The sequence below is a fragment of the Anolis sagrei genome, chromosome Y (genome assembly GCF_037176765.1).
Source record: "Anolis sagrei isolate rAnoSag1 chromosome Y, rAnoSag1.mat, whole genome shotgun sequence".
NCBI lineage: Eukaryota > Metazoa > Chordata > Lepidosauria > Squamata > Dactyloidae > Anolis > Anolis sagrei.
In genome coordinates, this window is record NC_090035.1 from 3754184 (window position 1) to 3779413 (window position 25230).

At 44.8% G+C, this 25230-nt stretch overlaps 1 protein-coding gene across 2 annotated transcripts in view; it reads left to right on the forward strand.

The window, feature by feature from the left end:
- The window catches only part of LOC137095195 (dual specificity mitogen-activated protein kinase kinase 3-like), a 106155-nt gene extending 81827 nt beyond the window's left edge, over positions 1-24328 (forward strand). Inside the window, exons 8-13 of one of the 2 annotated variants that reach the window (XM_067461575.1) lie at positions 5787-5838; positions 7354-7481; positions 14272-14349; positions 15588-15727; positions 19113-19158; positions 23834-24328. In XM_067461575.1, the coding sequence (XP_067317676.1) occupies positions 5787-5838; positions 7354-7481; positions 14272-14349; positions 15588-15727; positions 19113-19158; positions 23834-23917 (528 nt within the window). In that variant the 3' untranslated portion in view covers positions 23918-24328. The remainder of the gene's footprint in view (positions 1-5786; positions 5839-7353; positions 7482-14271; positions 14350-15587; positions 15728-19112; positions 19159-23833) is intronic. The other variant, XM_067461574.1, reaches the window with a different exon arrangement.
- Positions 24329-25230: the final 902 nt, after the last annotated feature.

Sequence of the window (25230 nt, forward strand, 5' to 3'; positions counted from 1 at the left end):
GGCTCCAGTTTGCAAGATAGTTTCACACCTTCTGCAGCCAATGAGGAGAAAGATAAGACCAGTCGCCGTCTGGAAGTCAGCCAGAACCGTAGAGAGGCCCAATGTTTACGCAGGCTTCTCCAGGCTCATGGGAAGGCAGGAAAGTTTACTCCCTTCTCCAGGCTCCAGTTTGCAAGATAGTTTCACACCTTCTGCAGCCAATGAGGAGAAAGATAAGACCAGTCGCTGTCTGGAAATCAGTCGGAACCGTAGAGAGTCCCAATGTTTACGCAGGCTTCCCCAGGCTCACGGGAAGGCAGGAAAGTTTACTCCCTTCTCCAGGCTCCAGTTTGGAAGATAGTTTCACACCTTCTGCAGCTAATGAGGAGATAGATAAGACCAGTCACCGTCTGGAAATCAGCCAGAACCGTAGAGAGGCCCAATGTTTACGCAGGCTTCTCCAGGCTCATGGGAAGTAAGGAAAGTTTACTCCCTTCTCCAGGCTCCAGTTTGCAAGATAGTTTCACACCTTCTGCAGCCAATGAGGAGAAAGATAAGACCAGTCGTCGTCTGGAAATCAGCCAGAACCGTAGAGAGTCCCAATGTTTACGCAGGCTTCTCCAGGCTCACGGGAGAGCAGGAAAGTTTACCCCCTTCTCCAGGCTCCAGTTTGCAAGATAGTTTCACACCTTCTGCAGCCAATGAGGAGAAAGATAAGACCAGTCGCTGTCTGGAAATCAGCCAGAACCGTAGAGAGTCCCAATGTTTACGCAGGCTTCCCCAGGCTCACGGGAAGGCAGGAAAGTTTACTCCCTTCTCCAGGCTCCAGTTTGGAAGATAGTTTCACACCTTCTGCAGCTAATGAGGAGATAGATAAGACCAGTCACCGTCTGGAAATCAGCCAGAACCATAGAGAGGCTCAATGTTTACGCAGGCTTCTCCAGGCTCACGGGAAGGCAGGGAAGTTTACTCCCTTCTCCAGGCTCCAGTTTGCAAGATAGTTTCACACCGTCTGCAGCCAATGAGGGGAAAGATAAGACCAGTCGTCGTCTGGAAATCAGCCAGAACCGTAGAGAGGCCCAATGTTTACGCAGGCTTCTCCAGGCTCACGGGAAGGCAGGGAAGTTTACTCCCTTCTCCAGGCTCCAGTTTGCAAGATAGTTTCACACCTTCTGCAGCTAATGTGGAGATAGATAAGACCAGTCGCCGTCTGGAAATCAGCCAGAACCGTAGAGAGGCCCAATGTTTACGCAGGCTTCCCCAGGCTCACGGGAAGGCAGGAAAGTTTACTCCCTTCTCCAGGCTCCAATTTGCAAGATAGTTTCACACCTTCTGCAGCTAATGAGGAGATAGATAAGACCAGTCACCGTCTGGAAATCAGCCAGAACCATAGAGAGGCTCAATGTTTACGCAGGCTTCTCCAGGCTCACGGGAAGGCAGGAAAGTTTACTCCCTTCTCCAGGCTCCAGTTTGCAAGATAGTTTCACACCGTCTGCAGCCAATGAGGGGAAAGATAAGACCAGTCGTCGTCTGGAAATCAGCCAGAACCGTAGAGAGGCCCAATGTTTACGCAGGCTTCTCCAGGCTCACGGGAAGGCAGGGAAGTTTACTCCCTTCTCCAGGCTCCAGTTTGCAAGATAGTTTCACACCTTCTGCAGCTAATGTGGAGATAGATAAGACCAGTCGCCGTCTGGAAATCAGCCAGAACCGTAGAGAGGCCCAATGTTTACGCAGGTTTCCCCAGGCTCATGGGAAGGAACGAAAGTTTACTCCCTTCTCCAGGCTCCAATTTGCAAGATAGTTTCACACCTTCTGCAGCTAATGAGGAGATAGATAAGACCAGTCGCCGTCTGGAAATCAGCCAGAACCATAGAGAGACCCAGTGTTTACGCAGGCTTCCCCAGGCTCATGGGAAGTCAGGAATGTTTACTCCCTTCTCCAGGCTCCAGTTTGCAAGATAGTTTCACACCTTCTGCGGCTAATGAGTAGATAAGACCAATCGCCTTCTGGAAATCAGCCAGAACCGTAGAGAGACCCAGTGTTTACGCAGGCTTCCCCAGGCTCATGGGAAGGCAGGAAAGTTTACTCCCTTCTCCAGGCTCCAGTTTGCAAGATAGTTTCACACCTTCTGCAGCTAATGTGGAGATAGATAAGACCAGTCGTCGTCTGGAAATCAGCCAGAACCGTAGAGAGACCCAGTGTTTACGCAGGTTTCCCCAGGCTCATGGGAAGGCACGAAAGTTTACTCCCTTCTCCAGGCTCCAATTTGCAAGATAGTTTCACACCTTCTGCAGCTAATGAGGAGATAGATAAGACCAGTCGCCGTCTGGAAATCAGCCAGAACCGTAGAGAGACCCAGTGTTTACGCAGGCTTCCCCAGGCTCATGGGAAGTCAGGAATGTTTACTCCCTTCTCCAGGCTCCAGTTTGCAAGATAGTTTCACACCTTCTGCGGCTAATGAGTAGATAAGACCAATCGCCTTCTGGAAATCAGCCAGAACCGTAGAGAGACCCAGTGTTTATGCAGGCTTCCCCAGGCTCATGGGAAGGCAGGAATGTTTACTCCCTTCTCCAGGCTCCAGTTTGCAAGATAGTTTCACACCTTCTGCAGCTAATGAGGAGATAGATAAGACCAGTCGCCGTCTGGAAATCGGCCAGAACCGTAGAGAGGCCCAATGTTTACGCAGGCTTCTCCAGGCTCATGGGAAGTAAGGAAAGTTTACTCCCTTCTCCAGGCTCCAGTTTGCAAGATAGTTTCACACCTTCTGCAGCCAATGAGGAGAAAGATAAGACCAGTCGTCGTCTGGAAATCAGCCAGAACCGTAGATTGGCCCAATGTTTACGCAGGCTTCTCCAGGCTCACGGGAGAGCAGGAAAGTTTATCCCCTTCTCCAGGCTCCAGTTTGCAAGATAGTTTCACACCTTCTGCAGCCAATGAGGAGAAAGATAAGACCAGTAGCTGTCTGGAAACCAGCCAGAACCGTAGAGAGTCCCAATGTTTACGCAGGCTTCCCCAGCTCACGGGAAGGCAGGAAAGTTTACTCCCTTCTCCAGGCTCCAGTTTGCAAGATAGTTTCACACCGTCTGCAGCCAATGAGGGGAAAGATAAGACCAGTCGTCGTCTGGAAATCAGCCAGAACCGTAGAGAGGCCCAATGTTTACGCAGGCTTCTCCAGGCTCACGGGAAGGCAGGGAAGTTTACTCCCTTCTCCAGGCTCCAGTTTGCAAGATAGTTTCACACCTTCTGCAGCTAATGTGGAGATAGATAAGACAAGTCGCCGTCTGGAAATCAGCCAGAACCGTAGAGAGGCCCAATGTTTACGCAGGTTTCCCCAGGCTCATGGGAAGGCACGAAAGTTTACTCCCTTCTCCAGGCTCCAATTTGCAAGATAGTTTCACACCTTCTGCAGCTAATGAGGAGATAGATAAGACCAGTCGCCGTCTGGAAATCAGCCAGAACCGTAGAGAGACCCAGTGTTTACGCAGGCTTCCCCAGGCTCATGGGAAGTCAGGAATGTTTACTCCCTTCTCCAGGCTCCAGTTTGCAAGATAGTTTCACACCTTCTGCGGCTAATGAGTAGATAAGACCAGTCGTCGTCTGGAAATCAGCCAGAACCGTAGAGAGGCCCAATGTTTACGCAGGCTTCCCCAGGCTCATGGGAAGGCAGGAATGTTTACTCCCTTCTCCAGGCTCCAGTTTGCAAGATAGTTTCACACCTTCTGCGGCTAATGAGTAGATAAGACCAATCGCCTTCTGGAAATCAGCCAGAACCGTAGAGAGACCCAGTGTTTACGCAGGCTTCCCCAGGCTCATGGGAAGGCAGGAAAGTTTACTCCCTTCTCCAGGCTCCAGTTTGCAAGATAGTTTCACACCTTCTGCAGCTAATGAGGAGATAGATAAGACCAGTCGCCGTCTGGAAATCGGCCAGAACTGTAGAGAGGCCCAATGTTTACGCAGGCTTCTCCAGGCTCATGGGAAGTAAGGAAAGTTTACTCCCTTCTCCAGGCTCCAGTTTGCAAGATAGTTTCACACCTTCTGCAGCCAATGAGGAGAAAGATAAGACCAGTCGTCGTCTGGAAATCAGCCAGAACCGTAGAGAGTCCCAATGTTTACGCAGGCTTCTCCAGGCTCACGGGAGAGCAGGAAAGTTTACCCCCTTCTCCAGGCTCCAGTTTGCAAGATAGTTTCACACCTTCTGCAGCCAATGAGGAGAAAGATAAGACCAGTCGCTGTCTGGAAATCAGCCAGAACCGTAGAGAGTCCCAATGTTTACGCAGGCTTCCCCAGGCTCACGGGAAGGCAGGAAAGTTTACTCCCTTCTCCAGGCTCCAGTTTGCAAGATAGTTTCACACCTTCTGCAGCTAATGAGGAGATAGATAAGACCAGTCACCGTCTGGAAATCAGCCAGAACCATAGAGAGGCTCAATGTTTACGCAGGCTTCTCCAGGCTCACGGGAAGGCAGGAAAGTTTACTCCCTTCTCCAGGCTCCAGTTTGCAAGATAGTTTCACACCGTCTGCAGCCAATGAGGGGAAAGATAAGACCAGTCGTCGTCTGGAAATCAGCCAGAACCGTAGAGAGGCCCAATGTTTACGCAGGCTTCTCCAGGCTCACGGGAAGGCAGGGAAGTTTACTCCCTTCTCCAGGCTCCAGTTTGCAAGATAGTTTCACACCTTCTGCAGCTAATGTGGAGATAGATAAGACCAGTCGCCGTCTGGAAATCAGCCAGAACCGTAGAGAGGCCCAATGTTTACGCAGGTTTCCCCAGGCTCATGGGAAGGCACGAAAGTTTACTCCCTTCTCCAGGCTCCAATTTGCAAGATAGTTTCACACCTTCTGCAGCTAATGAGGAGATAGATAAGACCAGTCGCCGTCTGGAAATCAGCCAGAACCGTAGAGAGACCCAGTGTTTACGCAGGTTTCCCCAGGCTCATGGGAAGGCACGAAAGTTTACTCCCTTCTCCAGGCTCCAATTTGCAAGATAGTTTCACACCTTCTGCAGCTAATGAGGAGATAGATAAGACCAGTCGCCGTCTGGAAATCAGCCAGAACCGTAGAGAGACCCAGTGTTTACGCAGGCTTCCCCAGGCTCATGGCAAGGCAAGGAAGTTTACTCCCTTCTCCAGGCTCCAGTTTGCAAGATAGTTTCACACCTTCTGCGGCTAATGAGTAGATAAGACCAATCGCCTTCTGGAAATCAGCCAGAACCGTAGAGAGACCCAGTGTTTACGCAGGCTTCCCCAGGCTCATGGGAAGGCAGGAAAGTTTACTCCCTTCTCCAGGCTCCAGTTTGCAAGATAGTTTCACACCTTCTGCAGCTAATGAGGAGATAGATAAGACCAGTCGCCGTCTGGAAATCAGCCAGAACCGTAGAGAGGCCCAATGTTTACGCAGGCTTCCCCAGGCTCATAGGAAGGCACGAAAGTTTACTCCCTTCTCCAGGCTCCAGTTTGCAAGATAGTTTCACACCTTCTGCAGCCAATGAGGAGATAGATAAGACCAGTCGCCGTCTGGAAATCAGCCAGAGCCGTAGAGAGGCCCAATGTTTACGTAGGCTTCTCCAGGCACAAAACAAGAACACAAAGCCAAAGACTTATCAGCAGCCCCTCGTATAGTTTCTTGCATGTGGATAAAGGAATGCAATCTTAGCTTGCATTCAGCTTGCGTGGGGGATGATGGGAAATGTCATCACAGCCTCTGTTAAGGACAAAGCTTCCCTTCCTTCCACAATGAAGCTCTGGGTTTCGTATTGGATGTATACCCTGCCATGCAAAACTGATGGATTTCCATCTCTTTTTTCCTCTCCAGATTGTGCGAGCGCTTGAGCATTTGCACAGTAAGCTATCGGTGATTCACCGAGGTACGTGTGTCATTTGTTGTTGTTGTTTATTTATTTATTTATTTATATCCCGCTTTTTCTCTCCACAAAGGAGACCCAAAGCGACTTACATTAAAAGCATTTCAGTGCACGTGTTGTTGAAGGCTTCCATGGCCATAATCACTGGGTTGGTGTCAGGTTGTTTGGGCTGTCTGGCCATGTTCCAGCAGCATTCTCCCCTGACGTTTCGCCTGCATCTGTGGCTAATGGCATCTTCAGAGGTTTACTCAGAGGTCTGTAGGAAATGAGGCAAGTGGAGTGTGTGTATGTGTATATATATGTGTTTATATACACGCACACATACAGATACACTAGCCGTCCCCTGCCACACGTTGCTGTGGCCCAGTGTGTGTATATGCGTTTTGTGTGTATATATGTGTGTGTATTTATTTGTGTATATGTGTATATACACACATACGCACACACACACACACATACACTAGCCATCCCCTGCCACACGTTACTGTGGCCCAGTCTGTGTATATGTGTTTTGTGTGTGTATATGTGTGTGTATATATTTGTGTATATGTGTATATACACACATATGCACACACACACACACATACACTAGCCGTCCCCTGCCACACTTTGCTGTGGCCCAGTCTGTGTATATGTGTTTTGTGTGCATATATGTGTGTGTATATATTTGTGTATGTGTGTATACACACATATACACACACACACACATACACATACACTATCTGTCCCCTGCCACATGTTGCTGTGGCCCAGTCTGTGTATATGTGTTTTGTGTGTGTATATGTGTGTATATATGTGTATATACACACATACACATGCACTAGTTGTCCCCTGCCATGTGTTGCTCTGGCCCAGTCTGAGTATATGTGTTTTGTGTGTGTATATATTTGTGTATATAACCAAATACACATACACTAGCCATCCCCTGTCACACGTTGCTGTGGCCCAGTCTGTGTATATGTGTTTTGTTTGTGTATATGTGTGCATATATATTTGTGTATATGTGTATATACACACATACACTAGCCGTCCCCTGCCACATGTTGCTGTGGCCCAGTCTGTGTATATTTGTTTTGTTTGTATATATGTGTGTGTGCATATATTTGTGTATATGTGTATATACACACATATATATACATACACATACACTAGCCATCCCCTGCCACACGTTGCTGTGGCCCAGTCTGTGTATATGTGTTTTGTGTGTGTATATGTGTGTGTATATATTTGTGTATATATGTGTGTGTTTGCATATACATATGTATATGTGTGTGTGTGATTTTGGACATGCGTTGTAATGTATTTTAATTTTTTTGGGCTGTTTAAGTGGGACTCCATATACATTGGGATAACTCTTTAGAAAGAAAGGAAAGCTGTGCAGAGTGAGGTGTGTTCTGTTTAGAATCCTAAGAGGCCGATAGAGCCATCAGCTGAAATCATGAGGACTAGAAACCTGCAAAGTGTGGTCATTAAAATAAATCAGTTTCGTTTCCTTTACGTTCCTCTTCCCTCTGACAGATGTCAAGCCCTCCAACGTCCTGCTCAATAAACAAGGGCACGTCAAAATGTGCGATTTTGGGATCAGCGGCTACTTGGTGGATTCGGTCGCAAAGACGATGGACGCAGGATGCAAACCTTACATGGCGGTGAGTTCCTAGGCCGCTTGCCATTTCTTTTTGTGTTGCTACCGTGCTTTATGAATACGCATCCTTTTGCGACACAGTCATTCAGTTTGATAGGCAAAGTGGAGATTATACCAACCTTATATAAGATTTTCATATTGTGTGTGTGGTGTGTATATATTTGTGTGTGTGTATGATTAGCAAAGCGGAGATTGTGCCAACCCTATATAAGAGTTTCATATATTGTGTGTGTGTATATGTGTGTGTGTGTGTGTGTATATATATATATATATTTGTGTGTGTGTATGATTAGCAAAGCGGAGATTATACCAACCCTATATAAGAGTTTCATATATTGTGTGTGTGTGTGTGTGTGTGTGTATGTATATATATATGAATGATTAGCAAAGCGGAGATTATACCAACCCTATATAAGAGTTTCATATATTGTGTGTGTGTATATGTGTGTGTGTGTGTGTATGTGTGTGTGTGTGTATATATATGAATGATTAGCAAAGCGGAGATTATACCAATCCTATATAAGAGTTTCATATATTGTGTATGTGTGTGTGTGTGTGTGTATGTATATATATATGAATGATTAGCAAAGCAGAGATTGTACCAACCCTATATAAGAGTTTCATATATTGTGTGTGTGTGTGTGTGTGTGTATGTGTGTGTGTGTGTGTGTGTGTGTGTGTGTGTATATATATTTATTTATTTAAATACTTATTTATTTTATTTAAATACTTATATACCGCCGTTTCTCAGCCTGGCCGGCGACTCAACGCGGTTTACAGCATAAAATAACAGTTAACAATATACAATTAAAAGCATATAAAACATAAAACACAATTTATACATCAATACCAATCCAATTCAGCTCTTGACTAAAACATGATCCTATTCGTCGTCATATTGCCAGTCCTTTAGTCGGATTACCATTCTTGCATTGAGTTATCCAAATGCCTGCTTGAACATCCAGGTCTTCAATGCTCTTCGGAATGCCATCAATGAAGGGGCTGATCTTACCTCCAAGGGCAGGGCGTTCCATAGCCGCGGGGCCACCACAGAAAAGGCCCTGTCTCTCGTACCCGCCAGCCGCACCTGTGAAGCAGGCGGGATAGAGAGCAGGGCCTCCCCCGAAGATCTAAGGGTCCTGGTGGGCTGATAGGCCGAGATACGTTCGGATAGGTAAGTTGGGCCAGAACCGTTTAGGGCTTTAAAGGCCAATGCCAGCACTTTGAATTGGGCTCGGTAGCTAATCGGCAGCCAGTGGAGCTGGTACAGCAGAGGAGTTGTATGCTCCCTGCGTCCTGCTCCTGTTAGTACCATGGCTGCCGCCCGTTGGACTAGTTGGAGCTTCCGAGCCGTCTTCAAAGGCAACCCCACGTAGAGAGCGTTGCAGTAGTCCAGACGGGATGTAACCAGAGCGTGGACCACCATGGCCAAGTCAGACTTCCCAAGGTACGGGCGCAGTTGGCGCACGAGTTTTAACTGTGCGAATGCTCCCCTGGTCACCGCCGAAACCTGGGGCTCCAGGCTCAGCGATGAGTCCAGGATCACACCCAAACTGCGAACCTGCGTCTTCAGGGGGAGTGCGACCCCATCCAACACAGGCTGTAACCCTATACCCTGTTCGGCCTTACGACTGACCAGGAGTGCCTCTGTCTTGTCTGGATTCAATTTCAATTTGTTCGCCCCCATCCAGACCGTCACAGCGGCCAAGCACCGGTTCAGGACTTCGACAGCCTCCTTAGTAGCAGGTGGGAAGGAGTGACAGAGTTGGACATCATCCGCGTACAGATGACATCGTACCCCGAAACTCCGGATGATCTCACCCAGCGGCTTCATGTAGATGTTAAACAACATGGGAGACAGTATTGAGCCCTGAGGAACCCCACAAGACAAAGGTTGTGGGGTTGAACAGGAGTCCCCCAGTAACACCTTCTGAGACCGGCCCTCGAGGAATGAGCGGAGCCACTGCAGAACAGTACCTCCAAGACCCATTCCCGCGAGGCGTCCCAGAAGAATACCGTGGTCGACGGTATCGAAGGCCGCTGAGAGGTCCAGCAGCACCAACAGGGACACACTCCCCCTGTCGAGCTCCCGGCGCAGATCATCCACTAAGGCGACCAAGGCTGTCTCGGTACCATGCCCCGGCCTAAAGCCAGACTGTGCCGGATCCAGATAATCCGTGTCTACCAAGAATGCCTGGAGTTGTGAGGCCACCACACGTTCCAGGACTTTGCCCAAAAAGGGGAGATTGGAAACAGGCCGAAAGTTGACGAATTGAGTGGGGTCCAGTGATGGTTTTTTCAACAGCGGTTTTATCACAGCTTGCTTTAAGCTGGCTGGAAATATGCCTTCCCGAAGGGAGGCATTAACCACCACCTTCACCCACTCGGCCAATCCCCCTCTGGCCTCCTTCAGAAGCCAGGATGGGCAGGGGTCTAGGATGCATGTGGTAGCTCTCATTCCTCCAAGCACCTTGTCCACATCCTCGGATTGAACCAATTGAAATGAATCCATCAAAACCGGACAAGCAGGTGCTCGTGTTACATCCTCAGAGACTGCCGTTAATATGGTGTCCAGACCAGAGCGGATCAAAGCGACTTTGTCTGCAAAGAACTGAGCAAAAGCTTCACAGCGAGCTGCCGAGTCATATATATATGAATGATTAGCAAAGCGGAGATTATACCAATCCTATATAAGAGTTTCATATATTGTGTGTGTGTGTGTGTGTGTGTGTGTGTGTATGTGTGTATATATATATATATATATATATACATACATATATATATGAATGATTAGCAAAGCAGAGATTGTACCAACCCTATATAAGAGTTTCATATTGTGTGTGTGTGTGTATGTGTGTGTGTATGTATATATGATTAGCAAAGTGGAGATTAAACCAACCCTATATAAGAGTTTCATATTGTGTGTGTGGTGTGTGTGTATGTGTATATATGTATATATTTGATTAGCAAAGCGGACATTATACCAACCCTATATAAGAGTTTCATATATTGTGTGTGTGTGTGTGTGTGTGTGTGTGTGTATATATATATATATATATATGAATGATTAGCAAAGCAGAGATTGTACCAACCCTATATAAGAGTTTCATATTGTGTGTGTGGTGAGTGTGTATGTGTATATATGTATATATTTGATTAGCAAAGCGGACATTATACCAACTCTATATAAGAGTTTCATATTTTGTGTGTATATGTGTGTGTGTGTGTATATATATATATGATTAGCAAGGTGGAGACTATACCAAGTCTATATAAGAGTTTCATATTGTGTGTATGGTGTGTGTGTGTGTATTTGATTAGCAAAGTGGAGATTAAACCAACCCTATATAAGAGTTTCATATTGTGTGTGTGTGTGTGTATGTATATATGGTTAGCAAGGTGGATATTATACCAAGTCTATATAAGAGTTTCATATTGTGTGTATGGTGTGTGTGTGTGTATATTTGATTAGCAAAGTGGAGATTATACCAACCCTATATAAGAGTTTCATATATTGTGTGTGTGTATATGTGTGTGTGTGTGTGTGTGTGTGTATATATATATATATATATGAATGATTAGCAAAGCGGAGATTATACCAACCCTATATAAGAGTTTCATATATTGTGTGTGTGTATATGTGTGTGTGTGTGTGTGTGTGTGTGTATATATATATATATATGAATGATTAGCAAAGCGGAGATTATACCAACCCTATATAAGAGTTTCATATATTGTGTGTGTGTATATGTGTGTGTGTGTGTGTGTGTGTGTGTGTGTATATATATATATATATATATATATGAATGATTAGCAAAGCGGAGATTATACCAACCCTATATAAGAGTTTCATATATTGTGTGTGTGTATATATGTGTGTGTGTGTGTGTGTGTGTGTGTGTATATATATATATATATGAATGATTAGCAAAGCGGAGATTATACCAACCCTATATAAGAGTTTCATATATTGTGTGTGTGTATATGTGTGTGTGTGTATGTGTGTATGACACATACTTTACAGACAAAGTTGCTTTGATCCGCTCTGGACTGGACACCACATTAAGGTGCTTGGAGGAATGAGAGCTACCACATGCATCCTAGACCCCTGCCCATCCTGGCTTCTAAAGGAGGCCAGAGGGGGATTGGCCGAGTGGGTTAAGGTGGTGGTTAATGCCTCCCTTCGGGAAGGCATTTTTCCAGCCAGCTTAAAGCAAGCTGTGATAAAACCGCTGTTGAAGAAACCATCACTGGACCCCACTCAATTGGTAAACTATCGGCCTGTTTCCAATCTTCCCTTTTTGGGCAAAGTCATGGAACGTGTGGTGGCCTCACAACTCCAGGCATTCTTGGTAGACACGGATTATCTAGACCCGGCACAGTCTGGCTTTAGGCCGGGACATGGTACCGAGACAGCATTGGTCGCCTTAGTGGATGATCTCCGTCGGGAGCTCGACAGGGGGAGTGTGTCCCTGTTGGTGCTACTCGACCTCTCAGCGGCCTTCGATACCGTCGACCACGGTATCCTTCTGGGACGCCTCGCGGGAATGGGTCTCGGAGGTACTGTTCTGCAGTGGCTCCGGTCATTCCTCGAGGGTCGGTCTCAGAAGGTGTCACTGGGGGACTCCTGTTCTACCCCACAACCTTTGTTTTGTGGGGTTCCTCAGGGTTCAATACTGTCCCCCATGTTGTTTAACATCTACATGAAGCCGCTGGGCGAGATCATCCGGAGTTTCGGGGTGCGGTGTCATCTGTACGCAGATGATGTCCAGCTCTGTCACTCCTTCCCACCTGCTACTAAGGAGGCTGTCGAGGTCCTGAACCGGTGCTTGGCCGCTGTGACGGTCTGGATGGGGGCGAACAAATTGAAATTGAATCCAGACAAGACAGAGGTACTCCTGGTCAGTCGCAGGGCCGAACAGGGTATAGGGTTACAGCCTGTGTTAGACGGGGTCGCACTCCCCCTGAAGACACAGGTTCGCAGTTTGGGTGTGATCCTGGACTCATCGCTGAGCCTGGATCCCCAGGTTTCGGCGGTGACCAGGGGAGCATTCGCACAGTTAAGACTCGTGCGCCAACTGCGACCGTACCTTGGGAAGTCTGACTTGGCCACGGTAGTCCACGCTCTGGTTACATCCCGCCTTGACTACTGCAACGCTCTCTACGTGGGGTTGCCTTTGAAGACGGCCCGGAAGCTCCAATTAGTCCAACGGGCGGCAGCCATGGTATTAACAGGAGCAGGGCGCAGGGAGCATACAACTCCTCTGCTGTACCAGCTCCACTGGCTACCGATTAGCTACCGAGCCCAATTCAAAGTGCTGGTTCTGACCTTTAAAGCCCTAAACGGTTCTGGCCCTACATACCTATCCGAACATATCTCGGCCTATCAGCCCACCAGGACCCTAAGATCTTCAGGAGAAGCCCTTCTCTCCATCCCGCCTGCTTCACAAGTGCGGCTTGCGGGAACGAGAGATAGGGCCTTTTCTGTGGTGGCCCCCCGGCTTTGGAATGCCCTCCCTACTGAAATAAGATCAGCCACCTCGCTAATGGCATTTCGGAAAAAACTGAAAACTTGGATGTTCGAGCAAGTTTTCAACTAATTTCCGATGTGATGTTGTTTTGACCATGGACTAGCAATCAAGGATAACGAATTGGATTACGACTTTAACTATGAGATGTTCCGGTCTGTATTGGTGGCCCAATACTATGTATGTATATGTATGTATTTTGATATTCTATTTTATATTTTTAAAGTGAATATTGTATTTTAAATATGTTGTAAACCGCAATGAGTCGCCGCACAGGCTGAGATATTAGCGGTATACAAGTGTACCAAATAAAATAAATAAATATATATATGAATGATTAGCAAAGCGGAGATTATACCAATCCTATATAAGAGTTTCATATATTGTGTATGTGTGTGTGTGTGTGTGTGTGTGTATGTATATATATATGAATGCTTAGCAAAGCAGAGATTGTACCAACCCTATATAAGAGTTTCATATTGTGTGTGTGGTGAGTGTGTATGTGTATATATGTATATATTTGATTAGCAAAGCGGACATTATACCAACCCTATATAAGAGTTTCATATTTTGTGTGTATATGTGTGTGTGTGTGTATGATTAGCAAGGTGGAGATTATACCAAGTCTATATAAGAGTTTCATATTGTGTGTGTGTGTGTGTGTATGTATATATAATTAGCAAGGTGGAGATTATACCAAGTCTGTATAAGAGTTTCATATTGTGTGTATGGTGTGTGTGTGTGTGTGTATTTGATTAGCAAAGTGGAGATTAAACCAACCCTATATAGGAGTTTCATATTGTGTGTGTGGTGAGTGTGTATGTGTATATATGTATATATTTGATTAGCAAAGCGGACATTATACCAACCCTATATAAGAGTTTCATATTGTGTGTGTGTGTGTGTATGTGTATGTATATATGATTAGCAAGGTGGAGATTATACCAAGTCTATATAAGAGTTTCATATTGTGTGTATGGTGTGTGTGTGTGTGTGTGTGTGTATTTGATTAGCAAAGTGGAGATTAAATCAACCCTATATAAGAGTTTCATATTGTGTGTGTGTGGTGTGTGTGTATATGTGTGTGTATGTATATATGATTAGCAAGGTGGAGATTATACCAAGTCTATATAAGAGTTTCATATTGTGTGTATGGTGTGTGTGTGTGTATATATATGTGTGTGTGTGTGTGTGTATTTGATTAGCAAAGTGGAGATTATACCAACCCTATATAAGAGTATTTCTTTCCTCCTTTTTTGTTCGCAGCCCGAAAGGATAAACCCTGAACTGAACCAAAAGGGATATAATGTGAAATCGGACGTCTGGAGCCTTGGGATTACTTTGGTAAGAAATGTGCTTTCACACAGATCAAAGTTTGGTGGGAAAGGAAGAGTGTTCATTGGTGTCCCAAGAGGTGGGTGGGAAAAAGGGGCTGTATGTATTTCACCACATAATAGTCGCACCTTTTTGGACCTTTCCTCTGAGGCGGGAGTATTATTATTATTATAATTAAAGGAAGGAAAGAGTGTCCATTGGTGTCCTAAGAGGTGGGTGGGAAAAAAGGGGCAGTATGTATTTCACCACATAATAGTCGCACCTTTTTGGACCTTTCCTCTGAGACGGGATTATTATTATTATTATTATTATTAATGGAAGGAAAGAGTGTCCATTAATGTCCCAAGTGGTGGGTGGGGAAAAGGGGCTGTATGTATTTCACCACATAATAGTCGCACCTTTTTGGACCTTTCCTCTGAGGCGGGAGTATTATTATTATTATTATTAATGGAAGGAAAGAGTGTCCATTAGTGTCCCAAGAGGTGGGTGGGAAAAAGGGGCTGTATGTATTTCACCACATAATAGTCGCACCTTTTTGGACCTTTCCTCTGAGACGGGAGTATAATTATTATTATAATTAAAGGAAGGAAAGAGTGTCCATTGGTGTCCTAAGAGGTGGGTGGGAAAAAAGGGGCAGTATGTATTTCACCACATAATAGTCGCACCTTTTTGGACCTTTCCTCTGAGACGGGATTATTATTATTATTATTATTAATGGAAGGAAAGAGTGTCCATTAATGTCCCAAGTGGTGGGTGGGGAAAAGGGGCTGTATGTATTTCACCACATAATAGTCGCACCTTTTTGGACCTTTCCTCTGAGGCGGGAGTATTATTATTATTATTATTAATGGAAGGAAAGAGTGTCCATTAGTGTCCCAAGAAGTGGGTGGGAAAAAGGGGATGTATGTATTTCACCACATAATAGTCGCACCTTTTTGGACCTTTCCTCTTGAGACTGGAGTATTATTAAAGGAAGGAAAGAGTGTCCATTAGTGTCCCAAGAGGTGGGTGGGGAAAAAGGGGCTGTATGTATTTCACCACATAATAGTCGCACCTTTTTGGACCTTTCCTCTGAGACGGAAAGTATGGCCAAAGTCCAGCCTGGGGGCCAGTTGCGCGGCCTCTGTTCAATTTTCTACCGTCCTGCAGCCTCTCTCATCAAATCAATAATATGCGCTTGCCAACACTGTCGACCACAGTATAAAATACACTCGTATTTTACGTGGTTTTACTCTAACCCTGCTTAGATTGAGATGGCCATCCTCCGCTTTCCCTACGAGTCTTGGGGAACCCCTTTCCAGCAGCTAAAGCAGGTGGTCGAAGAGCCCTCTCCGCAGCTCCCCGAAGATCGCTTCTCCAAGGACTTTGTGGACTTCACGGCCCAGTGGTAAGCCCTCTTTCCCCTATTGTTGCACTCCAGGACAGGAAAAGCTGTGGATGGAAAACAATCCTTTTACTGAAGACTAGCTGAACCCGGCCACGCGTTGCTGTGGTCCTCAGAAAACAGAGGATTTGCAGACGTGAAGCAATCCGGGCTAGGGAAGTCCTCCCACCAAAGGTGTCCTGCTGGCTAGTAGAAGCCAGGCTGTTAAGGTGCAAAGTGGTATGGAAAATAAAGTAAACAGAAGCAGCCACTGACGCTACAAGGCTTTTCATGCTGGCCAAAACACTGGCCATCTGTTGGGGGTGCTTTGAATGTGATTTTCCTGCTTCTTCATAGAATGAGGTTGGCCTGGATGGCCCACCAGGTCTCTCCCAACTCTAGGACTCTCTGATTTTATATTCTTCTCTTCCCTTCTCCAGTTTCCTTCCTTCCTTCCTTCTTTCTTCCTTCCTTCCTTCCTCCCTCCTTCCCTCTTTCCTTCCTTCCTTCCCTCCTTCCTTTCTTCCTTCCTTCCTTCCTTCCTTTCTTCCTTCCTTCCTTCCCTCCTTCCCTCCTTCCTTCCTTCCTTCCTTCCTTCCTTTCTTTCTTTCTTTCTTTCTTCCTTTCTTCCTTCCTTCCTTCCTTCCTTCCTTCCTTCCTTCTTTCCTTCCCTCCCTCCCTCCCTCCCTCCCTCCCTCCCTCCCTCCTTCCTTCCTTCCTTCCCTGCCTCTTCCTTTCCTTTCCTCTCCCATCCCTGCCTCCTTTCCCTTCCTTCCTCTTCCTCCCTTTCCTTCCATTCATAATCTTCCCTTCTCTTCACCAATCCTTTTCTTCCTTTCTTCTCTCCTTTCCCTTTCTTTCCCCTCCTTCCTCCAGGACAGTTTGTAAGGGATTTTTAAAGTTTTTTTGGGGGGGGGGGTGAAAGGGGGATGTGGAGCCCAAGTGGGTGAGTTGCTGGCCTTCTCATGATTCGCATCCTCCCTTCACCCAACTGGGGAGGGGGGCGTGCGGTGTGCAGCCGCTCCTGCAGTCAGGCTTGCCTTGCAATCCTCTGGTCTTGGGGAAGAGTTGCCTGGTAGCCACGTGGGCCTCATGGAGCCACTGCGGTGGCTCCAGCTGCTGCCGGGGCTTGCCTCGCCAAGCTCCCACCCCTCCGTTGGGCCAGGACTTCTCCTTCCTTCCTTCCCTCTTTCCTTTCCTCACTTCCTCCCCTCCCCAAAAGAAAAAGGACTCTGCCTTCCTGCATGGAAAGGCGCTCTATGGCGAGGCTTCTCTTCCCTCACAACGGTTGGTGCTTCATTCTTCTCGCACAATAGGGAGAGGAGCTTTTGCGCATGCTCTATAAGGATTTTTTCTTTTTGGGGAGTTTAAACTTATTTCTCCTTCATTTTTTACAGGTTTTTTTGTTTGAAAACATAGATCAGATTAGAATGTGTTTTGCTTCCAAATTTGGTGTCAATTCGTCCAGTGGTTTTTGAGTTCTGTTAATCCCACAAATGAACATTACATTTTTTTATTTATATAGATAATTAAAACATTTTTATTTATTAAAATAAATTTAATTAAGATAATTAAAAAGCAGTAAGGTAAAAAAAACACGTTAAAGAAATAGGTAAATCCAATTAGGTAGGAAGATAAGCAGGAACAAAGTAGTCCTGGGTAATAGTCCAGCAAAGTCCATAAAAAACAAAGTCAAAACTTCCCAAATAAAATGCAAGAAATCAGGAAACATGAACCCAAGGCATGAATATAGAAGCATAAAATCCAAGAATCAAAACTATAAAACAAAGGCACTTAAAGCATAAATTTCCCAAACATAACTTCCATGAACAAGAACGAGATCTTGACTTGATTCCAAACGATGCTTCATCTGACTACATATCCTGTACTTGGGACTTTTATCTCCTCGTTAGCTAAGTCTCTAGAACTCAGAATTTGGTTTAGTTTTAATTGAGAATTTCTTATCGTTTTTTCTCGGAGCCTGGCAGAACACCGAAGCCACTGTTCGGCTCTCCTGTTTTGACTGATCTTCTCCTGTCTATCTATTTGCTCATTAATTTCTGCAGTTGGGCCCGGTGCCAAACTGTTTTCATGTTCCCTGTCATGGGAACTCTCTGGTAACAATTCAGAAAGCACACCATAATCATCCCCACACCCCTCAGGGACATTCTCATGGGAAACTACACTTTGAACAGGGATCTCCTGGTCATTCTCTGCATCAATATCACTGGCCAGGAAGGAATCCCACTGGAGCATTGCAGTGCACCCAAATACCTGGGAGTCACTCTGGACCGTTCTCTGACCTACAAGAAGCACTGCCTGAACATCAAGCAAAAAGTGGGCGCTAGAAACGATACCATACGAAAGCTGATTGGCACAGCCTGGGGATCACAACCAGATGCAGTGAAGACATCTGCCCTTGCACTATGCTACTCTGCTGCTGAGTACGCATGCCCAGTGTGGAACACATCTCACCACACTAAAACAGTGGATGTGGCTCTGAATGAGACATGCCACATTATCACGGGGTGTCTGTGCCCTACACCACTGGAGAAATTACACTGCTTAGCCGGTATCGCACCACCTGACATCCACCGGGAAGTGGCAGCCAATCATGCAAGGACCAAGGCAGAGATATCTCCATCTCATCCCCTGTTTGGGTATCAGCCAGCACGTCAACGACTTAAATCTAGAAATAGTTTTCTAAGATCTACAGAGACACTCGCTGGAACACCTCAGCAAGCAAGAGTCCAAAAGTGGCAGGCTCAAACCCAGCACCTCAAGCAATGGCTGAGACCAGATGAGAGACTCTCCCCTGGGCACACAGAGGACTGGGCGACTTGGAAGGCGCTGAACAGACTGCGCTCTGGCACCACTAGATGCAGAGCCAACCTCAAGAAATGGGGCCACAAAGTGGAATCCTCGACATGCGAGTGCGGAGAAGAGCCAACCGCTGACCACTTGCTGCAATGCAACCTGCACAATGGAGGACCTTCTTATAGTAACACCAGAGGCACTCCAAGTGGCCAGACACTGGTCAAAGGACATTTAATCAACTACCAAACTCACACATTTTGTATTTTCTTTGTTTGTTTGCTTTGTTTTGTTAGAAATGTAATATAATTGACTGGCTGCCCTGACACGAGAAATAAATAAACTGGCCAAACCATTGCCATCTTGAAACTCATCTTGAAACTCATTGACATCACTCCCCACATGTCACAAAATAGGAAAAACGTTCTGTTCCTGGTTTGAAAGTGTTATTTCCTGTTTAATTGTGTGGCCCTTACTTTAGGGAGAATGGACCAGAGTTGGATCCATTTTGGAATGCATGTAAATGAAAAATAATGACTGTCAAGTAGAGCCTATAGAATAACATCCCAACTCCCTGCGTTTTCTTTTTCTGCAGCTTGAGGAAGAATCCTGCCGAACGGATGAGCTACTTGGAACTCATGGTGAGTCTCTTCCCCTCGCTTCCTTTCCTCATTGGCAGGGAGGAAGCGAGATATCAATCAGATTGATTCATAATTGGTGGAGTTATCGGCAGAATTCCTTTATTGTCATTGTTTACGCTAGTGCTTCTCAACCTGGGGGTTGTGACCCCTGGAGGGATCATGTAGGGGTGTCAGAGGGGTCGCCAAAGACAATATTTTCTGTTGGACATGGAGGTTCTGTGTGGGAAGTTTGGACCAATTCAATCGTTGGTAGGGTTCAGAATGCTCTTTGATTGTAGGTGAACTATAAATCCCAGCAACTACAACTCCCAAATGTCAAGGTCTATTTTCCCCAAACTCCACCAGTGTTCACATTTGGGCATATTGAGAATTCGTGCCAAGTTTGGTCCAGATCCTCCATTGTTTGAGTCCATAGTTCTCTCTTGATGTAGGTGAACTACAACTCCAAAACTCAAGGTCAATGCTCACCAAACCCTTCCCGTATTTTCTGTTGGTCAAGGGAGTTCTGTGTGCCAAGTTTGGTTCAATTCCATCGTTGGTGGAGTTCAGAATGCTCTTTGAGTGTAGGTGAACTATAAATCCCAGCAACTACAATTCCCAAGTGTCAAGGTCTGCTTCTCCCAAACTCCACCAGTATTCATGCCAAGTTTGGTCCAGAACCATCATTGTTTGAGTCCATAGTGCTCTCTTGATGTAGGTGAACTACAACTCCAAAACTCAAGGTCAATGCTCACTAAACTCTTCCAGTATTTTCTGTTGGTCATGGGAGTTCTGTGTTCCAAGTTTGGTTCAATTCCATCGTTGGTGGAGTTCAGAATGCTCTTTGGTTGTAGGTGAACTATAAATCCCAGCAACTACAACTCCCACAGGACAAAATTAATACCCTCCCCCAATTCCACCAGTATCCAAATTTGGGTGTATTGGGTATTTGTGCCAAATTTGGTCCAGTGAATGAATACTATTCACAACAGCAGCAAAATGACAGTTATGAAGGGTATTGATTTTGTTGTTTGGGAGTTGTAGTTACTGGGGAGTTATCACATTTATTATTTTACTCTATTATTATAATTTATTTCATTTATTTTATTTTACTCTATTATTATTATTATTATTATTATTATTACATTTATTATTAATATTATTACATTTATTATTTTACTCTATTATTATTATTATTGTTATTATCACATTTCCATTATTCTACTCCATTATTATTATTAGTTTATTCTCTTTATTATCATTGGAAGGATAAGTAACCACATTTACATTGAGGAAGGTTAGAATAATGGTTTAATCAGAGTTGGACAGTCTTATCTTAAATTATAGTTTCATGTAAAGATTCAGACCTCTTCCATCCCGGCCTCATCTCAGTTTCCTGGCCAGATGTTGATCTTCTTGATTGGTATTGATCTTATGTTGACTTCTTAACATTGTAAGCATTTCTGTTATCACTGTCCCACTTCTTATCAGAGTTTACTTTTCAGCTCTTATTAGCAACTTTTAATTACAGTCTAGCAAGCAGGTAGTTATTGCAGGCCTGGTGTTGACAAACACAAGGCTTGTGTTGAATTCCTTCTTAACATTGTAAACATTTCTGTTATCACTCTCCCAATTCTTATCAGAGTTTACTTTTCAGCTCTTATTAGCAACTTTTAATTACAATCCAGCAAGTAGGTAGTTAGTCATTGCAGGCCTGGTGTTGGCAAACACAAGGCTTGTGTTGACTTCCTTCTTAACATTGTAAACATTTCTGTTATCACTCTCCCAATTCTTATCAGAGTTTATTTTTCAGCTCTTATTAGCAACTTTTAATTACAGTCCAGCAAGCAGGTAGTTAGTCATTGCCAGCCTGGTGTTGACAAACACAAAGGTTGTGTTGACTTCCTTCATAACATTGTAAACATTTCTGTTATCACTGTCCCAATTCTTATCAGAGTTTACTTTTCAGCTCTTATTAGCAACTTTTAATTACAGTCCAGCAAGCATGTAGTTGGTCATCGCAGGCCTGGTGTTGACAAACACAAGGCTTGTGTTGACTTCCTTCTTAACATTGTAAACATTTCTGTTATCACTCTCCCAATTCTTATCAGAGTTTACTTTTCAGCTCTTATTAGCAGCTTTTAATTACAGTCCAGCAAGCATGTAGTCAGTCATTGCAGGCCTGGTGTTGACAAACACAAGGCTTGTGTTGACTTCCTTCTTAACATTGTAAACATTTCTGTTATCACTGTCCCAATTCTTATCAGAGTTTACTTTTCAGCTCTTATTAGCAACTTTTAATTACAATCCAGCAAGCATGTAGTTGGTCATCGCAGGCCTGGTGTTGACAAACACAAGGCTTGTGTTGACTTCCTTCTTAACATTGTAAACATTTCTGTTATCACTCTTCCAATTCTTATCAGAGTTTATTTTTCAGCTCTTATTAGCAACTTTTAATTACAGTCCAGCAAGCAGGTAGTTAGTCATTGCCAGCCTGGTGTTGACAAACACAAAGGTTGTGTTGACTTCCTTCATAACATTGTAAACATTTCTGTTATCACTGTCCCAATTCTTATCAGAGTTTACTTTTCAGCTCTTATTAGCAACTTTTAATTACAGTCCAGCAAGCATGTAGTTGGTCATCGCAGGCCTGGTGTTGACAAACACAAGGCTTGTGTTGACTTCCTTCTTAACATTGTAAACATTTCTGTTATCACTGTCCCAATTCTTATCAGAGTTTACTTTTCAGCTCTTATTAGCAACTTTTAATTACAATCCAGCAAGCATGTAGTTGGTCATCGCAGGCCTGGTGTTGACAAACACAAGGCTTGTGTTGACTTCCTTCTTAACATTGTAAACATTTCTGTTATCACTCTCCCAATTCTTATCAGAGTTTACTTTTCAGCTCTTATTAGCAGCTTTTAATTACAGTCCAGCAAGCATGTAGTCAGTCATTGCAGGCCTGGTGTTGACAAACACAAGGCTTGTGTTGACTTCCTTCTTAACATTGTAAACATTTCTGTTATCACTGTCCCAATTCTTATCAGAGTTTACTTTTCAGCTCTTATTAGCAACTTTTAATTACAATCCAGCAAGCATGTAGTTGGTCATCGCAGGCCTGGTGTTGACAAACACAAGGCTTGTGTTGACTTCCTTCTTAACATTGTAAACATTTCTGTTATCACTCTCCCAATTCTTATCAGAGTTTACTTTTCAGCTCTTATTAGCAACTTTTAATTACAGTCCAGCAAGCACGTAGTTAGTCATTGCAGGCCTGGTGTTGGCAAACACAAGGCTTGTGTTGACTTCCTTCTTAACATTGTAAACATTTCTGTTATCACTCTCCCATTTCTTATCAGAGTTTACTTTTCAGCTCTTATTAGCAACTTTTAATTACAGTCCAGCAAGCACGTAGTTGGTCATTGCAGGCCTGGTGTTGACAAACACAAGGCTTGTGTTGACTTCCTTCTTAACATTGTAAACATTTCTGTTATCACTCTCCCAATTCTTATCAGAGTTTACTTTTCAGCTCTTATTAGCAACTTTTAATTACAGTCCAGCAAGCAGGTAGTTAGTCATTGCAGGCCTGGTGTTGACAAACACAAGGCTTTCCCAGTTCTTATCAGAGTTTACTTTTCAGATCTTATTAGCAACTTTTAATTACAGTCCAGCAAGCACGTAGTTGGTCATTGCAGGCCTGGTGTTGACAAACACAAGGCTTGTGTTGACTTCCTTCTTAACATTGTAAACATTTCTGTTATCACTCTCCCAATTCTTATCAGAGTTTACTTTTCAGCTCTTATTAGCAACTTTTAATTACAGTCCAGCAAGCAGGTAGTTAGTCATTGCAGGCCTGGTGTTGACAAACACAAGGCTTTCCCAGTTCTTATCAGAGTTTACTTTTCAGATCTTATTAGCAACTTTTAATTACAGTCCAGCAAGCACGTAGTTGGTCATTGCAGGCCTGGTGTTGACAAACACAAGGCTTGTGTTGACTTCCTTCTTAACATTGTAAACATTTCTGTTATCACTCTCCCAATTCTTATCAGAGTTTACTTTTCAGCTCTTATTAGCAACTTTTAATTACAGTCCAGCAAGCAGGTAGTTAGTCATTGCAGGCCTGGTGTTGACAAACACAAGGCTTTCCCAGTTCTTATCAGAGTTTACTTTTCAGATCTTATTAGCAACTTTTAATTACAGTCCAGCAAGCACGTAGTTGGTCATTGCAGGCCTGGTGTTGACAAACACAAGGCTTGTGTTGACTTCCTTCTTAACATTGTAAACATTTCTGTTATCACTCTCCCAATTCTTATCAGAGTTTACTTTTCAGCTCTTATTAGCAGCTTTTAATTACAGTCCAGCAAGCAGGTTTAGTCATTGCAGGCCTTAGTATTATACTGGTTGACAAACACAAGGCTTTCCCAGTTCTTATCAGAGTTTACTTTTCAGTTCTTATTAGCAGCTTTTAATTACAGTCCAGCAAGCAGGTTTAGTCATTGCAGGCCTTAGTATTATACTGGTGTCTCCAAAATTATTAACTGCATCCTTCCATTCTTCCAGTCATTCCCACACATCATATTAAATTCACATTTCTCAAATCTGCACATTACATTTTTTGACAATAACAGTAGTGAATCTAAGGTTCAATGGTTCCTTTCCGGAGTGCGTCACCATTCCCTTCTTTCCTCCTTCGCAGGCTCACCCGTTCTTCACCCTGCACGACACCAAAGAGACCGACATGGTCTCCTTCATCACAGAGATCCTCGCCGACGATTCTTAAGAATTTCTCCAAAGCCGAACAAAACAGAACTGGCACCACCTCGACCCGGTTTCTCCCCGCGAACAGAGAACAGCAGCGGGAGTCAGGACTTTCTTCGCATTCACCGTGGTTTGCACAAAACAGAAGGAATGTCTTTGTCGCCTCCTCCCTCCCTGGATTCGTGCCGCCATCCCTTCGCAGCCTTGCCGGGAGATTCGGTTCGCCTTCGTGCGGCGGACGCGCCCTCCAACCCATCCCCATTGAGTGACTTTTAACTCCGTTCTGATTTGTTTTTGCCCCAAGCGTTTTGCAATGATCCATGCTCAGGGATGTGCCACCCACCGCGCGGCAGCCGTCCAGGCGTCCTACCTGGCAAAACCTGGTTGGTGTTTCCTGCGGGAAATTAAGCTGCAGTTTTCAAAGGGAAGCATTTCTTTGGCTCAAAAAAACACCCTTTGTGTAGAAAACCAAGGCAAGGAGGAGGAGGACGCGCTATTCTTCTCGCCTGTTTTCCTCCTCTCCTTCCTTCCTTTTTTCTTTGCCGTCCTTCCTTTGCTTACCTGTTGTCTTCCTTCCCCTTCTCTTTCCCATTTCCCCCTTTTCTTCCCGCTCTCATTTTCTCTTCTCTTCCTTCTGTTACATCCTCCTACTCCTACTCCCTTTCTTCTCCTACTTCTCCTCCTCCGTTCCCTTCTTCTCCATCTTCTCCTCCCTTCATCTTCTCCATCTCCTCCCCTTCTCCTCCATTCTCCTTCTCCCTCCCCTCCTCCTTCTCTCTTCCCTTCCTCTTTTTCTTCTCCATCTCCTCCTCTATTTTCTTCTCCCTTCTTCTTCTCCATCTCCCTCTTCTCCTTCTCTCTTCTCTTCCCCTTCTTCTCAATCTCCTCCTCCTCTTAACTTCTCCTCCCCCTTTTCTTCTCCATCTCCTCCTCCTCTCCTCCCTTCCCTTTCTTCTCCTACTTCTCCTCATCTTCTCCTCAATTCCCTTCTTCTTCTTCTCCATCTCCCTCTTCTGCTTTCCTCTTATACTTCTCCATCCTATTGTCCTTCTCCTCTGTTTTTTCCTCCATTCCCCTTCTCCTCCATTCTCCTTCTCCCTCCCCTCCTCCCCTCTTCCCTTCCTCTTTTTCTTCTCAATCTCCTCCTCTATCTTCTTCTCCCTTCTTCTTCTCCATCTCCCTCTTCTCCTTCTCTCTTCTCTTCCCCTTCTTCTCAATCTCCTCCTCCTCTTATCTCCTCCTCCTTCTCTCCTCCCTCCCCTTTCTTCTCCTACTTCTCCTCCTCTATCTTCTCCTCAATTCCCTTCTTTTTCTCCATCTCCCTCTTCTCCTTTC